The sequence below is a fragment of the Curcuma longa genome, chromosome 14 (genome assembly GCF_044706935.1).
Source record: "Curcuma longa cultivar G26 ecotype Majalengka, Jawa Barat chromosome 14, ITB_CL_G26_1.1, whole genome shotgun sequence".
Taxonomy (NCBI): Eukaryota; Viridiplantae; Streptophyta; class Magnoliopsida; order Zingiberales; family Zingiberaceae; genus Curcuma; species Curcuma longa.
The window spans coordinates 4,991,820-5,008,618 of NC_133874.1; the positions used below are offsets into that span (position 1 = coordinate 4,991,820).

The 16,799-nt window shown below is 37.6% G+C and overlaps 2 protein-coding genes across 4 annotated transcripts; one reads left to right on the top strand and one right to left on the bottom strand.

Moving 5' to 3' along the window:
- The first annotated feature begins 944 nt into the window (after nt 1-944).
- LOC141845600 (uncharacterized) lies at nt 945-3,449 on the top strand. Its single transcript, XM_074733663.1, has 3 exons — nt 945-1,136; nt 1,228-1,311; nt 3,216-3,449. The coding sequence occupies exons 1-3, from the start codon at nt 975-977 to the stop codon at nt 3,234-3,236; spliced, it is 267 nt and encodes an 88-aa protein (XP_074589764.1). The 5' UTR covers nt 945-974; the 3' UTR covers nt 3,237-3,449.
- Nucleotides 3,450-5,446: 1,997 nt separating this feature from the next.
- LOC141845085 (protein transport protein SEC23 D-like) lies at nt 5,447-16,477 on the bottom strand. Of its 3 annotated transcripts, none has more exons than XR_012603216.1 (15): nt 16,130-16,477; nt 15,999-16,064; nt 11,385-11,438; nt 11,090-11,262; nt 10,821-11,007; nt 10,539-10,684; nt 10,316-10,470; nt 10,098-10,179; nt 9,896-10,011; nt 8,107-8,202; nt 7,556-7,679; nt 6,834-7,108; nt 6,152-6,366; nt 5,765-6,040; nt 5,447-5,538 (listed from the first exon to the last, which is right to left on the bottom strand). XR_012603216.1 is itself a non-coding variant. In XM_074733127.1 (15 exons), the coding sequence occupies exons 1-14, from the start codon at nt 16,455-16,457 to the stop codon at nt 5,829-5,831; spliced, it is 2,229 nt and encodes a 742-aa protein (XP_074589228.1). In that variant the 5' UTR covers nt 16,458-16,477; the 3' UTR covers nt 5,481-5,538; nt 5,787-5,828. The 3 variants fall into 3 exon arrangements, 2 of the variants coding, with proteins under 2 accessions (XP_074589228.1, XP_074589227.1); XM_074733127.1 differs by having other exon boundaries at nt 5,481-5,538; nt 5,787-6,040; XM_074733126.1 differs by lacking the exon at nt 5,447-5,538 and having other exon boundaries at nt 5,610-6,040.
- Between the last annotated feature and the right edge of the window lie 322 nt (nt 16,478-16,799).

Below are 16,799 nucleotides of genomic sequence, written 5' to 3' on the forward strand. Positions count from 1 at the left end.
GTAAATGTTCATTTGGGATTTTTTTTTAAAAAAAATATTAAGCTCCGATCTTCTTGAGAAAATTGTACATGAGTTTGTGACGGTAAATTGAATATATCTTTAATTTCTAACATTTTTGTTGTAAGTTTTCTAATTTAAAATATTGTAACATCTTACGTATAATTCTTTAGTTTAATGGTTATACAAATGGTTTGTACGATCGGATACGACATCCTACTACTTAACCCTTGTTCAAGTATCTTTAATGACGATAGTCACAAATCTATCTATACTATCATATTTGAGATCGTAATATGGTCAATCAACAGAGAACAAATATTGAGGTAGAGAAGCAGAGGCATTGAGGATGATGAATGCGTCAAAGATGTTTGTAACACTCAAACGAGGATTAGGATGAGCATCGAGACGGGCTCAACATGGCCACTCTAACACTCAAATTAAGATTTCCTTCCGATATTGAGAGTAGCAAAAAAGGAAGAAGAAGAAAAGAGAGACAGTTCAGTAGAAGCCAGGGGTGGCTAAGCTGAAGGAGGAGGCAGAACACCAAATTGAAAGAGGAGCTGGGTGACCGAGCTGAAAAAGAGCGGGTGATCGAGCTAAACGATGAGTCAGATGATCAAATTGAATGAGGAGTCAGATGGTCAAGTTGAAAGAGGAGCAAGTCGGATGTTCGAGATGAAGATGGAGTCGGATAGACGCTTTGACCTTCATTTGATCCCACTATCCATCGTATCATATACCATTTACTATTACGACTAATATATTTAAAGGTGCTCTTGTTCTCTTCTTCTCTATACGAGTTGACAGATTCAGTATCCGAATCCGAACCGGATCCGTAACCCGATAAATTTTAGCGGAGTTGCTTCTGACCAAAGAAGGAATCGGTTCGTTTCCTAGCGGGCAAACCAAGCCGCAATCGTTGTCTATTTAAATCGGGGGTTGGAATAGAGTCGGTGTTTGTAAACGAATCAGAGATGGCGATGAGATCCGCGCTCGGAGCGCTTTCTCGCTTCTCCAGATCTCCGGTGCCGGTGGCGAGGGAGGCTGCCGCCTTGAGGAGCACTCGACTATTTAGCGATGGGAAGGGTAAGATTCTCAGCGAGGAGGAGAAGGCCGCGGAGAACATCTACATCCAGGTCTGTCTGTGAAACTTTTCGTCTTCCGATCTGCTTCGATCGGTGTGGATTTTTGTCGTTTTGGGGCTTCTATGGTTTGATCTGTGCGTAGAAAATGGAGAGAGAAAGGATGGAGAAACTGAAGAAGCAGCGGGAGAAAGAGAAAGCGGATGGCGAGAAGGAGAATAGTGAGAAGGTATATTAATTGAGATATTTAGCCACATCTTATTTCAGTCGCTATATGATTTTGGTTGTTCAGACTTGTCTGATATATATTTGATTCTGTGAAGTTCTGATGTTTACTAGATTTGAGGTAGACTGTATTCGTTTGATGAAAGAGCATAGCATGACCAAACCTTCGTATGCTAGTTTCCTTAGAACCATCTGACATGGAGATAAAATTTTATGTTAGACCTTTTACTGATTTTGTTTGTTATTCTACTCGATGAGGCAACCTGCCCCTTGCTCACATAATGGATCTAGTTACTGAACTAGGCTATGGACTATAAGCAGATCGAAATTAGGATTCCGTGGAGACAACTCTGTTGCATCTTATTGTTTATAGGTGCTAATGTCAATGCGACTTAACTCCCTAAACCACGAACATGACCGAAGAAAATTTTCAGTTAGCAATAATCGAATATCATCACTAAAGTTCTGTTGTTTATTTAGTTGTTCTAGCAATTATAAATGGCTTAGTTATCAATTCTGGAGTTAGATAGAAACTGTAAGAATAGACACAGTATAAGGATACACATATATCCCTAAACTCTCAGATTATTGTGTGATACATCAAAAGCTATGATAAGAAGTCTGAGGGTACAATGAATCTCAGTCGGAATCAATCTTAGTTACATTCTATATATTTCGATAATAAGGAGCTGTATTTGGTTTATCATCCCTGCATCAAATTTGTTGATATTGTTGCTTATTGCTAACTGTATTTATTAGCATTTAATTTATACCTTTTGGTTGTATTTAGTGTTATATGATACCCTAAATATCACCAAACTTTTGTCAGGAATTAAATAACCTTCAATGGTAGTAATAACATTTCACTAATCCATGGAATGGACAACTCCAATATCTATTTGATTGGGATAAATATTATAGTGAACACAAATAATAACAATAAGTGAGTCAATTTTACATTTTTGTATAAATAAGTGAGAAAGAACTAAATGCAAAGCCATTTCAAGATGTTATAAAATAACTCAACACATATTATATCACCAAATCAATAGAAATCATATTCTATTAATAATAAAATAACTTGCTTATTATTAAATATATTTTCTATTGAAAAAATTAGAATATGTTTTTCCATTTGGCTTACCAAACGGGTACCTTTTCTCATTTGGGTCTATCCATCTTCTAGTAATCATAAAAACTTAATGTTGATAAATGGTTCACGATATTAGGCGTTTCTTGATTTTTTTTCTATTGCTTATTGCCCATTTGTAACTGACATTGTGCATTATTATCATAAGAATCTTGTAGTATTAGTTCAGTCACCCTTGATAATTTGTTCCAACTTTGTCATCGTCTAAATAAATGTCAATGTCCTGTAGATCCTAGAATTTAGCATATAATGCCCCCACGGATATGGTATAGTGGTAAAGCAGACAATGACTTTTTCCGTAGTAGCGAACTATAGCTTTCCGATTATTTCTTCATAGATGATCGTGGAGTCGATCGTATAAAGCCGCTGGGGTGATGGATTTCACCTTTTGCTGTAGTGGTAAAACATTTAAGTAAATAAATAAGAGGATCGGGTTCAAATATCAATATGGATGAATATTCTGGGGTCAACTTCTAAGTATACATAAGTTGTGATTCAAATTTATCTGTAGGTTAACTAGGAGGAAAGTTGTCTACCTTCAGGATTAGTTAGGCGAAGCTTCGACATTTAGATTATCAAATATAAAGTAAAAAAATTAACATATGATTATTTTTCATAACATAAAAATCTACAGGAACTTGTTACTTGAAAAAGAAGCATTTGCATTTAACTTTTCCTTTTCACGTTAGCGTGCTCTATTTACTCGCCGGCATTCAAACATTACCCTCTCTAAACATCGTCTGGTGTTTACTTAACAGAAATCCCACGACAAGAACTGATGCCGCTATGCTTCTTCAGTTTGGGGTCGTTGCAATTTCTCTTGAACAACTTTGATCCTTGTAGGTCAAATCAATGATGAATAAGCCACACACTGTTTAAAACTCCCCTTATTGTCGATCCGTGTCTGGAACTTTGTGGATGACAAAAAAAAAGGATAATCATGTGTGACATATTGTTGAAACTTGAAGGAAAAGCGCATTGTGTTTTACTCACTTCCTCCAATATTTCATCAGCAATGCTAGTCGAATTCATCAGCTCAAGATATTTTAACAGACAGAGACTTTTGGATAATATTTAGATCTAAGTAGGAATTTGATTATTCATTATATATGTAAATTTTTGTGAAATTTCATAGGTATCATAAGTTAAAACTTAATAGATGTCTCTGTTTACTATTATAAACTGTGGAAATATTTTTATAATGGGAAAATTTCTCATGTAAAAAAGGATAAATTATATATTTTTTTCTTCTGTTTACTTAACAGGCAGATATAGAACAGATGAATTTAACAATTCATCAGTGGATTAATTTTTATATTTTTTAATCCATCCAAATCTAACAATTCATCAGTGGATTAATTTTTATATTTTTTAATCCATCGCGATGGATCCGTCTCCTTTTTCGCTCTCTTTTCTTTTCCTCGGATTTTTGAATTTTTTCTAGGGGTTTTTTTCTCATCTTCAATTTCTTTCCCTTTCCATTCCATCTCTCAGAGTAAGAGTAAATATGCCCTAAATTCCATTGCTAAATATAAATACCACTTAAGCCTCTGTTTGGGAGGAGGTGAGGGAAAGGGAAGGAAAGGCAAGGAAGGAGAAAAAAAAAATTACCTCTGTTTGGGATAAGGTGAGGTAAGGAGGGGAAGGGGAAAGAAGGGGAAGTGTTCCCCTTCCATGCTCATGAATAGCCACAATTTCTTACACCCCAAATCGGGGTGTAAGGAAGGGGAAGCAAATATTACGCATCTTTATTCCAATTTTACCCACTGCGAAGGAAGGGGACGCGTCCACTCCCGCTCTCGCCGATGCTCCGCTCACCCGCTGCGTCGCTCCTCCGCCGCTGCTGCCTCCACTCGTTCGCCCCTCCGGCGCCGGTCCTCCATTCCTCTTCGAAGGACGCCTACTTCGCTGCCATCAGCCACATCGCCGGCGTCGTCCGCCGCGATTTCTACCTCGAGCGTACCCTCGCACGCATGCGCCTTCCCCCTCCCACCGCCGACCTCGTCCTCCGCGTCCTCCCTCTTCTTCTCTCCACCGGCCGGCCACTGCGCCCGGTGGTCGCGTGCCGATCGGCGCCTCTGCAGACGTTGGGAGGGGCCGCCCGGGCGGGGGCTCGGCTGCCCCCTCTCCGCCTGCTCGCGAGGAGACTTTCAGCCTCGAATCTGGCGAGATGTCGAGGAAGAAGAGCAACGGAAGTGAGAAAGGATATTTTTGACTTTTTATATTTTTAACTTTTAAATCCTTTCCTTTTAACCTTCCTTTCCTCCCAAACAAGGTTACTGATCTTCTCCTCCCTTCCCTTCCCCTCCCTTCCCTTTCCTTCCCCTTCCATTAATGAACCGTCCCTCACCCGATCCAAACAGAGCGTAAATAAACTTATTATTAAGTTGAAAAGAGCTTGGTATATAATATATTATAGATGATATTATCACTGTTCACTAAAAAAATGATAATATTAATATCCCTCGCCATCGTTATTATCTGTTATCATTGTACATTCTCTCCAACAAGAATGCGATATGGCAGTATGAACATTATGTTTTCTTTTTTAAGATTTTGAGTTCAAATTTACTTTCATTTCAATAAAAAAGATAAAATCTATCATCCCAACGATTTCATACGATCGTTTCTACGATCATCTGTGAAAAGATAAATTAAGAAGCTACAGTTAATTACGATAGAGGATATTATCTCAACTTCGTCAAGATTCAAATTCTTATCTACTTTAATAACTCTGTTTCGTCATAACCAACTCAACTATGTTCCGAAAGAGTAAATTTACCTTCACAAACATTGGATAGGTTACTTACCAATTTATCGCAACACCTTCACCAACTTTTTTGAGCAAATATAGAATACAACAAAATTAAAATGAAATCAGAGGTCAAACTCATTTGATTAATCAATGGAAGAATCATGGCTGGTACACAGAAAAATCACATGGGGAAGAAAATTAATCAATGAGCAGCAAACCACAAGATTCTGATTCATTGAACATCCACGTTAGCTGAAAATCTAACGCACAACTCTCGTCCTTTTTCAACCAAACTTGGAACAGACTTTGACAGGTTTCTAGCTTATCTGCAGTCACGGATTAAAAAACACTAATTAGTTTTTCTCATCCCTTCATAAAAAAACATATAGACCCTTTGCTAATTTCTTAATTTCTAGACAAGTTAGTTGGATCTTTTCTATACACGATGCAAAAAACGTCTCGCTGACATTCGATATGCTGCTCTGATCCAGAAAACAAAAATCATATCCAAAGCAATTACAACATGCAAACAAAGAAAACAATGTCAATTACTTCAACATTCTGGGTTGATAACCTTGGCCAATGCAAATGTTGGATAATCTAAGTATCTCCTTCTCTACTTGAGGTACTCTACCACTCCCTGGGAGATCTCCTCCAGAAAGGAAACAAACCCCATGAGACTGGAGAAACCACTTCCATCGACGCTTTGCTCTTCGATGAGATATCTCTCAAACACTGAGGCATCATCCTGCGCCCCACGTATAAAGGTAAGCTTTGGTGTGATGCACCTTTCCTGTTTCAATTTATTGATGGTTGTCCTCAGAAGACCTAAAACAAGAAATATTTCAGATCATTTTGTGGTTGCTAACACTGCAAAATGACAGAAACCGAGCTTCCAGTTTCATGTAACAAAGTGTGACAGAGCAGAAGATAACTTACAATCATGCGGAGGAGGAAAAGGAAGCGAAAGATCTGCTGAAGGGCTATAGTATACAATTAAATTAGTGAAGGCGTCCAAGAGAAAGATCGGGCTTCCGCTTGTGAGGAGAGCTGCATGACTTAATGAATGGCGAGGGTATGCCAGATTGTCTGGTGTACTGTAGGAAGCAAGCAATGGATATATAGCAAGCTGAAGGGAACTTGGCTCCAGAGCACTGCAACAAGCAATTGAGTTAAACTGAATACTTTGGAAGAAACCTGATTCTAATAATACTAATGACACTAACCTACATTTCTAAATATTCCCCTTCATATACACTAACCTAGATTTCTATTTATCTTTTAGCTTTTCATGTTTCAAAATTTGAGTAACCTGATTCTTGGATCTTCAATTTGCTGAGCAAAACAATATATTCCAATAGTATTTTTACTTCCGCAGACAGTAAGGAAGTACACTAAACATGTCCAGGTTAAACATCAAATGATTACCATTTACTAAGGCATTCGATGACATCTTTGATCATTATGGGTAGTTTTAAGTTAAGACATTTACCTAAGAAAAGAAGCCCACTGGTATTGACTTGATGCTAGTTTGGGCATTTGTCTGGGCCACAAGGGTTTGAATGCCAATTTAACCACTATTTGTGCAAAAAGACCCATTTGGTCCAATTAGAAAACTCACCTAAAAAGGCATTGCAAGTATATCCGATAATCTGGGTGAATGCCTTCCTCATGTAAGCGGAGAAGAGGGTTCCTTAACAAGGCAAAGATTAGTCGAGGCATGGATTGCAACTGTGGGCATTGTGAGAAAGCAACATCAACACGTGAAGTTTCATTCACGGCGCCACTTTGTACGAGTCCATGGGCATCGTTGTATTGAGCAGTAAGAATGATCAGCCAATCATGGAGCAACAACCTTCCTTCTCTGACACCTTCCTTTAAGGAAGCTAAAATCACCTGAAAGACAATGAATGTGGAAGAAATAAGAAATTACAGCCATGTTTTAAATATATATAGAGAGAGTCAGCAATTACAGGTAAAAACTGAAGCTACGTCTCGAGTATTAAGGAAAACAATTGACAGAAAATCAGAGCAAGCGGGACTGGTTTGATAAGGAACTAATTGAAATGACTCTTTATTATAAATACTTACAAAGTTTTAACTCAGACCTTTTGAACCAAGAACTGACTGTTGGACAAACTAAACATGGAACTTTAACTTCTACGGATACAATCTTGCATGAAACTGCAGGACTAAGTGGCAAAAAATCAAACTTTAGTCAGCAATTTGTCATCATCATTCTCTTCCAACAATGTAAGAGCCTTGGAAATTGACATTGATATGTAGAACTAAAAGTTGACAGGAAGTTTCATAAGAAAATGCATTCTACGTCACAAATATTACCTTATGAACAAGGATGGATAGTGTAGCTTCTGGATCAACACTGTCATAAAGTTCATTCATGTTTGAAGCAGAACTATATTGCAGTGTCCTTATCCGTAGCCGTCTCTTGACACAAAACTTTGAGCTATATATAAACACAAAGGATTAAGTTACCCAAACAAAGCGATGGAGAAAAACAACAAACAAGTGATTATGATTGTACTGTACTAGAATAGAGAACAACGAACAGGCTCAACTATGCCAATAAGAAACTAAAATGTTCCAAGAAAATTATGGTCCTAATGATATCCATAATACTTGGTAGGAGAAATATATACTTCTTGATCATACTGAACATTAAAATTTTAGAACAAATAGTAAAAATATGCATTCCAAGTATCTGAAAATTCCAAAATTTATAATCTATAGAGACACCAGGGAGAGTGCTTTGGAAAATCACTTGATCATCACACTTTAAGGAACAAGATGGATGCAAGTCAATATCCAATACTTGAGTTGTGTACATCTCAAGAATCTAAATTTAATACTGTCAGAAATGCATATATACACACCTTCTAGCAGAATTCGACTCAGTAGTGTCAGTATCCTCCTGAGGAACAACAATACTGTACTGAAATGCCAACTGGAGAACTGGAGGTTCTGTATACCTGCAAAGCAACACTCATAATATTAATCGCTTTATGTTAACCACTCATAATACCTGCTTCTTGGAAGATTACTGACACAATCACATCTGCAAAGCTTCTTTTCAACATAATTTTATGAAGATTATCATTCTAATGTTCTCAATAGCAGAACTAACAGTTGTGATCCCCCTCCATGTCGAGGAACTCCAACCTTTCATGCAATGGTTATATCCAAACACATCCAGATTGTCCTATTTCTGTTCCGTTTTCCTATTCTCAACATATATCACCAAGCTGTCAGATAAATAATGTTTCACCAAATGCACTTCCCAATTTAAGCTCTAATATTGGAGAACGAAGCTCTGTAAAATTGGAAGGGAGGCTATTTCTAAAGGATGACTACAACGGAAGATGTGGATTTTGCTACTGCAACAAGTATTGTGCTAGGTATTTTTATTTAATAAACGAAAAACTGCAGTTGCACCGGGCTGCCCTTTTTAAACAAAAAACTGCAGTTTACACTATCACAGAATTACAATTCTTATACGCTAGGTGGGAGTACACAGCCACACACCATTTGGTAGTGAGGAGATATATAGTTGCATCTTAATTATCAAGTAAGAAGATCATGTCAAACACACGTTTTATGGTCTACAAGTTATTAGTTGAGTACAGACTACTTTGGATCTGAAACATTGAGGACATGGTGAAAACTTCAGTCTACACCATCACAGAATTACAAATTTTATAAGCTACAGAGGGAGTACACAGCTACACACCATTTGGTAGTTAGGAGATAATTGCATTTTTAATTATCAATTAAGGTCACGGCAAACATGTGCTTTATGGTCTACAAGTTATTATTTGAGTACATACTACTTTGGATTTGAAAAATGGAGGACATGGTAGATATGTAATTACAAAATTATAATCATGATCATATGCACATTCATTTTGAAGTGATCATACAATCATTGTAATATCTCAGCAACTATAAGGTGATAATAATGATGATGGTTGATGGTTAAAAGATGACACTCAATTTATGTGCACATGCTAATTTCTATGTTTCCCTTGTGACCTTTGATTGATTAATGTACATAACTTACAGAATATCTTTTAACAGACGTATGAAGTTGCATGGATTCACTTTGCTGTACATGAAACTGTAGTTTTTCGAGTTATCAAGTATGAACCAAATCTTGAAAACTGACCGATGAAATTGCAGGTTCCTGAAGAGAGATGTGGTAGTCTTTCATTCCAAGCACATGGCATATACCTTCTTGCATATGTGTACTACCGTGTTCATTGAGCTGAGACTAAATAGTAACTATACAAATTTGAGCCTACTATATACTGATTCTTCCCTTGAGAATCTAAGGCCACATGTCATTGATAAAAGCCTAGATTATTTACAACTTTTGAATTGTATTTAGCAAAGATTTCTTCTCTCCCTTTTCTTCTGTTCCTTCCACTTGTCTAACTTGAATCTATGGAGCATCTTTCAATATATCCACATCACTTAACCAATATCATATTTGTTTAATCTTCTATTCCCTAAATATTTACAACCTTTTTTTCGGTTCCCAACTCTCCACATCTACATTGACCCTCAATTCTGTTATGTGACATTAAACTTTCAAGCATAATTAGAAAATAGCTAGATAGGCCAATGGAGCCAACGATAACATGCCTTCTACAAAGAATATTTTACCTGAAGAAACCATTAGAATTTGCAAACTCGAAGTCATATGCATATGTGGCAAAAGAATCACAGCAGATGATATGTTGAACATTTTCATATTGTGGATCTGGAAAAAAATGTCCATACTGCAAGAAAAAAAAAAAACTAAGGACGAGCTGAAAAGACATATATAACATCAACAAGAAGTACAAATAGAAGTGATGTTGCATACAGAGTATCCAAGTTTGAAGTCAGAAGATGTCCTCAATCTCAATATGCAACCAAATGCAAAAGGGCGACTCAACATACGATACCTGTCCAAGTATTAGGGTTAAGAGTCAATAAATCTTGCATAAGGAGAAATAATAACTTGTCAAATAATTTATTTTTTAGAACTAGTAATGATCCATAAACTCAAATGGATATCTTAATATTCATCTCTAAACTCACATGTCTTGTGGAAGAGTAGAATCATCCATGTTAGAATAAAGAAATAATAAGCCACCACTTTCAATACTTAGATACTTGAGAGAAGCCAAATCTGTGTATTCATCAGTGATAGCAAAAATATCAACACAAACACCTGCTTGAACAGCAACAGCAGCCTGTGATAATGGTCAGCATTTACATGTCAAAAAGTTCATCATGCAGTTGTTCATCTAGATGACAATACCAGATCTTTGTAGAATGGTGTCTGCTCAGGGAGCAAAGCAAGGTCAGCATCTTCCCTCTTGCTAGCATACTGTTCCCCATAACGTCTTGTATCTAACTGTCCAGCTCCGTAATCAGGAGGACCAGACATGAATGCAAATACCCTGGCTGTTAGGAAGATAGATGCCACAGATAAGATAGCTAACAAATCTAAGCATAGAAGAAAATGATTTTCTAGAAATTAATTCAGCAGAAAATAGAAAAAATATGGGAACTCTGAAAAGTCTTCTACAGTTATACATACCCAGTGCAAATGTACTCCCATATTCTGAACTTAGATAATCAATGAGAGCTGTCATGGCTACCCCAAACCCACGGCCACCTAGCAACACACCATCATGCCCTTGCCCTGCAGCAGTTGTTCTCTCCCAGGAAGTTGTCGGCTTTAGTGTCTCAAGAGCTGCAGCAATACGATCCTTGCACGTTTCTACCTACTTACATAAAAAAAAAAACATTTGATTATGGGATACATAAACTGAGCTAACAGTTGGTTATTGTCAAAGGTTACCATACAGGTGCTAGAAACGAAAGCAGTGGCATGACATCTTCAAGATCAACAGGCAATCTGTCCTCCAAATCAGGTGGAATAAAAATGTTTTTGACGACTGCTATTGGACCTTGAACATCATATAAGCCAATCTTGTGGCTGAATGTAACCAGACCAAACAATGATCCTGGTACCAAAGCTGTAAAACATAAGAGTAGAAGAAAAAGGAGACTAGATCAGTAAAAGACAAGATGCAGCTATATCAGTATAGAAGATGCAGAAAAGTTCTAAGAAGAATCTTTAGTTCCAATGAACCATTACCTTCAAGAGCTGCCAGGAGAGCACTTTTGACGAGTTCTAGAAATTCTTCAGAAGCTGCGATGAGGGTGTCAAAGGAGATTGGTATTTAGTACATGGGCTCAATAGCACCAATAAAAACTTAACATACGGAAAATAGTTGAACAGGCAAACAAATGAGTATCACTAAATCGCTAATCATTATTCTGGTCTAAGAATCCCTAGAAATGGCCTGACAAAATGAATGCAAGAACTGAATAGATGCACACAGAACAAAGGTCCTAATTAAGCAAAGAAAACCTCAATAAATATCAGATGAAATATTTGCTCGAAGGCAACCAATATGAAGAGTGATATCCAAACTTCAGCATTAAATTGGAGCTGGACATTTCTCTTATTGTGATGTTGTAACTATTCCAATAAGAGGGTAAGTTATAGTCGTAATCACCTTATTTCTCTTTTTTAGTACTTGCAAGGATTAAAATCTCGAGCCGTTTCGCTCGATACCAGTAAAAATTTTCATTCCGCCAGCGGACCAGCATCGGCACTAGTGTTCCGGCCAGAATACAATCCGGAGGCGTCGCGCGGGCCGCGCATGCCCTGATCGCGCGGCCCACGCGTGCCACGGTCACGGTCGCGGTCGCGCAGAATCCGGATTTTTTTTAAAACTTAGGTTTAAATAATAACATTGGTTAATAATTTTAATCAACTCTTAAGTCTTAATTATAGTTGGGATAATTTAAATAGGCTTAATTAAAGTATCATAAAATTATCCTATTATTTTCTAAAAAAATATTTTTTTATTTTTTTATTTTTAAATATTTAGATTAAAATTTTTTTAGTTAATATATTTTATATTTTAAAAATATCAAAATTATACCGACACAGTATGATACGGTACCGAAACTGTATCGTTCCGGCCAGGAACCGAAACCTCGGTACGACTCGATATTTTAAACCTTGGGTACTTGCAGAATTAGTGGTGGATAAAGGCACTTTGCAATTAAAAGTAAATTATATAAATCAAATCCTCTGCTACACAAATATAATAATTTTTCTCTAAGAAATTTCTCCCTTTAATCCCTCTTCATCCTCATTTCCTCTTGTGATACCACCATTCTGAAAGGACACTGACACAAAATAGCTTTGCCTCATCTTGTGGAGTGGCACAAGATAGCTTCGAAGCAGTGGACTATTGGGAAATATCAATATCCTTTCTGAAATAGCACCACCACTAAACTGTGCCTACAATATTTGGACTCTTCATCTGCCCTCTCAAAAACTGACACTTTGAGCGTACTCTCAATATTCCTACTGATCATGTGAAAATTTTCAAAAATAACAATTTCAAATACTTAGATCGACACTCGTGTCAGATACTAGCATCCAAATCCAAGTAGCATAGTCTGTAGCAAGAATGTCAACCAACATGAAGAATTATATGCAGAATTTACAATTCTACACTTAGACACACTGCATTGGTCTCTAGTGGATCAGTATTGATTAGTAAATCCTTGACGATTCCCTTTCTTCTGATGGTGGACCTATTCCCATAAGAGGTATTACCGTAATCATTTTTTTTTCACTTTCTTTGCTGCTCTTGTTGCATCAGCAGTGGAAGAAGACAATTGCAATTTGAATTCATTTCAGTTAATAGTAAATATTATAAATCGCATCTCCCGCTCCATAAAAATAATCGGAAATTTTCTCTGGGGTTCTCTCCTTTTTTTCTTTTCATCTCTGTCCCTTCTAGTAGCTACCATCCTTCCAAAATGATATGTGCATCATGATGGCTTACAAACAATAGCACCATTGAGAAATCTCTGGTATCTTCTGTTAGTACCCCAGTGGAGTTTTGATGTGTAGTCAAATAAGTCTGAAATTAAATCCTGTGGTATTTGACATGTGTGTCTAAGTGTATAGGGACTTAAGAGATCATACGTAATATTCAGATGAAGAACCTTGGCAGAAGACGCAAGCAAGCGAGAAGAATGATACGAGAAAGGAGCCGACGGGCTCAGTGCATCCAAGGTACAAGAAGCTGTGGAAGAGTACTCCGGCGGAGCGAGAAGGATGCACGGGAACGAGCCAGAAGGGTTTGATGCATCCGAGGGACGAAAAACTATGAGGAAGACTACGTAAGGCGACCAAGGCAGAACGGAGAACAGAGGAAAATAGCCAACACGATGTTGACCATTCCGAGCATCCAAGCGCCCGGATCCATTCCAGGCGCCCCAACATCCATGCACCCGAATCCATTCCAGACACCCGAATACCCAATCCACGTCAGCACGAGTCGTTGCCAAAGTGGATGAGGATGGAATCCACGTCAACGGAGTCCAAGTGCCCGAAGAGGTTCCAGGTGCCCGGATCGCAATGAGTCATCCAGACCCGTTAGGGAACCGTTGACAGATCGGGTTGGGATCGATGCATCCAAGCACCCGGAAGTACCACGTCGGCACAACGATAAGATCGAGGTGAAGGCTATAAATAGACTGAAGCTTGATGTAAAATGTACACACTCAAATTATCTGTTTCATTCAGTTCGTTTAAAGTGTACGCTCAACCGTTGTACGAGGTTCTCCACCTCTGGATCAATTCCGATGAGAAGACTTTGATTGGAGTTTTCATAGTCTTGGACTAACAACCCGAGGGTTGTAACCAAGTATATCCTGTGCCTCGTAGTTTCTTATATTATATTTACATTTTAATTAGTGTGTCCTTGCTAAAACGTTAGCAAGAGAAAGAGTTCATTTTTACTTGCAGGTCGATATTCACTCCTCCCATCTAGTGATCCACGAAAAGCTTCCGCTGAACCTTCATCTTCCTCCTCGACTCCTCTCTTGAATGGATCACCATGAAGCAATCAAGAAGGAAAGGACAAGAAGCAACCAAGATAAGGAACTGATCTAGGAATTATCAAGCATTGTTCCGCTCAAATCACACATTAATAATAATCCATTAATAGCACAAACTATGGCCAGAATCAGTGCCTCTGAGAATGATTTTCAACACCATGGTATTAGCTAGATATGAGATAATGTGCACCAAGAAGCAACCAAGACAAGTATCAGATCTACACTAAGTTTAGCATTTAGGGTCAGATTAATTTAACAACTAGGAGCAGAAAAGAATCATTTATGGTAGATATAGTCATAGTCTTCCCAGGTAATAATTAGTTGTCCAGGAGAAATCAGTGGCACAGCTAGCATGATTGACATAGAGCTACTGTGCACATTTTGTAAGCTGTTCTATAGTAAATAATCAAGCCAACAAAAGAAGTAAGCAATCTCCTCAAGCAAGGAAGAAACTGCAAAGGCACTGAATGGCGTATCTTAGCTGACTGTTGTCACTCCAATGTGTTATTTGAACTTTAGTGATTCAACTAGGCTGTTTGAACAACAGAACAAAAACTGGAGGAAGCCTTTCTCTTTTGTCTACCTTTATCTTATCCCACAGTGACAGATAAAGCAAGTGTATTTCAGGAAGTATATGTCCACAAGAAAATTTTAAAATGTGCGCAATCCATTTCTTGCTTGATAACAGATTAAATTTGCCTATGCCATTGAATAAGTTTTATAAAACCATCAAAAGACAAACATTGCCAATTAAAAAAAGGAAAATCTTACAATAATAAAAAATGCAGCTCAGAATTATCTTGAGGTAAGAAAAGAAACATTCTGAGTCAAAACAAACCTCACATTTTCAGTAAAAGAAAATAATTCACCATGTAAACTTTAGCCATAAGCTCACTGAGGGTGTAAACAAGCCAAGCTGAGTCAAGCTTATGTGTGTGCTAGTTTGTTTACTCTCTTATGGAATTTGTTCAAACTTGTTTATTAAAAATATTATCGAACTCAAGCTGAGCTCAAGCTTTTTATCAAGCTCAACTAATATCGTTGTTGCACTTATAATTTATGTTAAAAATTTATCTAATATATGAAAATTATATTATTTATTTATTTTTAAGATATTATTAATAATTTAAGATGGTAAATTTTATAAATTACTATATTTTTATGCATTTGAATAAAAAATTAAGAAATAAATTTATAATTAAATTTTACATAATAAATAAATTTATTAATAAATTGTTCATGAACTAAACTTTGTTCATGAACATTAACAAACCAAACTCACTAGTGTTCAAGCCTTTTGTTTTATATATATTGTTTTACTGTCAGACAGGCATAAACAAGCTTTATTGAGTACACACCAAGCTTATTCACCAATGTTTGGTTCAAAGGTGTGGACTAAGGCTTTAGGCGTATCTTGTATGCTCACACTTGACCTTTAGACCAGGCACAAGTTGAGACTCTAATATCATGTTGTAGCAAGAGCAAAATCTTTTTCATCCTAAAATGACTGCCACCTTTACATTGAGGGATAGAACACCCCCATCAAAGACTATATTGATCTACTTTGGACTTTGTTTTAGACAATAAAGCATGATTGACCATTTGGAAAATCTCTATTTCTACTAGTCCCATCTAGCCATAGAATGCCTAAACTGCACTAAAGAGCACATAAGCAACACCAAACTGAATGCACTATTCAATCGACATTGCAAGAAACCTAGAGAAAGTGAACAGAACAAGAATCAATACTGAAAAAAAGGTGCAAGTTTCTAGATTTTACAAGATAAATCCACCGCTGCGACATAGACAGGTCGAGTCTGCATCTCCCCGTCACCAGATCCTTCCGCTGCAAACTCAGTCGGATCAGACCCATAAACCTCAAAAGCGTCACGAAGTCGACAAGAAGATCACCTGGGAGCTCGAGGTCGATGAAGGAAGATGACAGCTCCGGGCAGTCCTGGGGTCGGGTGTAGCGGTTGAGGGTGGCGGAGTCGAGGCCGACGAAGGAGCCGCAGAGAGCGCATGTCCAGCCCCATCTCTCGATCTCGCAGAGAGCGCTGAGGTAGCCCCAGCAGTTGTCGCAGCGGGGGAGCAGGTGGCCGCCGGAACCGTAGAGGGGGGTGGAGCCGCGCTCGTCGGCGGGGGCGAAGGGCGTCACGGTGACGCCCCAAGGGAGGCCGGAGGCCTCCAGAGTGTTGTCATCCACCGGGAATCGGGATACGGTCGCCCGCATCGCCATGGCCGCCGATGCTTCGTCGAAACGATGCACAATTTCCAGTTGGGGAAAAGTAAAAACGAAGGTCACTTTAATTATTAATAATTATATTTTGAATTACAATAAAATTGGGGTTTAGGGTTGAAAATCTAAGATTTTTTTTTTAATCCAGTTATTTAATTATTCGATTAATCTGAAAGATAATCGATTTGATTTCATAAAAATTTTTTTATTAATTATCAAAATAAATTCAAAAAATATAAAATAGCCCAATACTAATCAAATTTCAATTATGCTTGATAAATATTTTTTTTATTAAAAATTTATCTTAAATACTTCGATTTGTATCACTCATACTTTATCATT

Coding starts and splice junctions, on each gene's coding strand:
- LOC141845600 (XM_074733663.1), top strand. CDS start 975: ATGGCGATGAGATCCGCGCTCGGAGCGCTTTCTCGCTTCTCCAGATCT. Junction 1,137..1,227: donor CGGAGAACATCTACATCCAG/GTCTGTCTGTGA, acceptor ATCTGTGCGTAG/AAAATGGAGAGAGAAAGGAT. Junction 1,312..3,215: donor AGAAGGAGAATAGTGAGAAG/GTATATTAATTG, acceptor TTTACTTAACAG/AAATCCCACGACAAGAACTG.
- LOC141845085 (XM_074733127.1), bottom strand. CDS start 16,457: ATGGCGATGCGGGCGACCGTATCCCGATTCCCGGTGGATGACAACACT. Junction 16,065..16,129: donor CATCGACCTCGAGCTCCCAG/GTGATCTTCTTG, acceptor CTGAGTTTGCAG/CGGAAGGATCTGGTGACGGG. Junction 11,439..15,998: donor CGCAGCGGTGGATTTATCTT/GTAAAATCTAGA, acceptor CCCTCATCGCAG/CTTCTGAAGAATTTCTAGAA.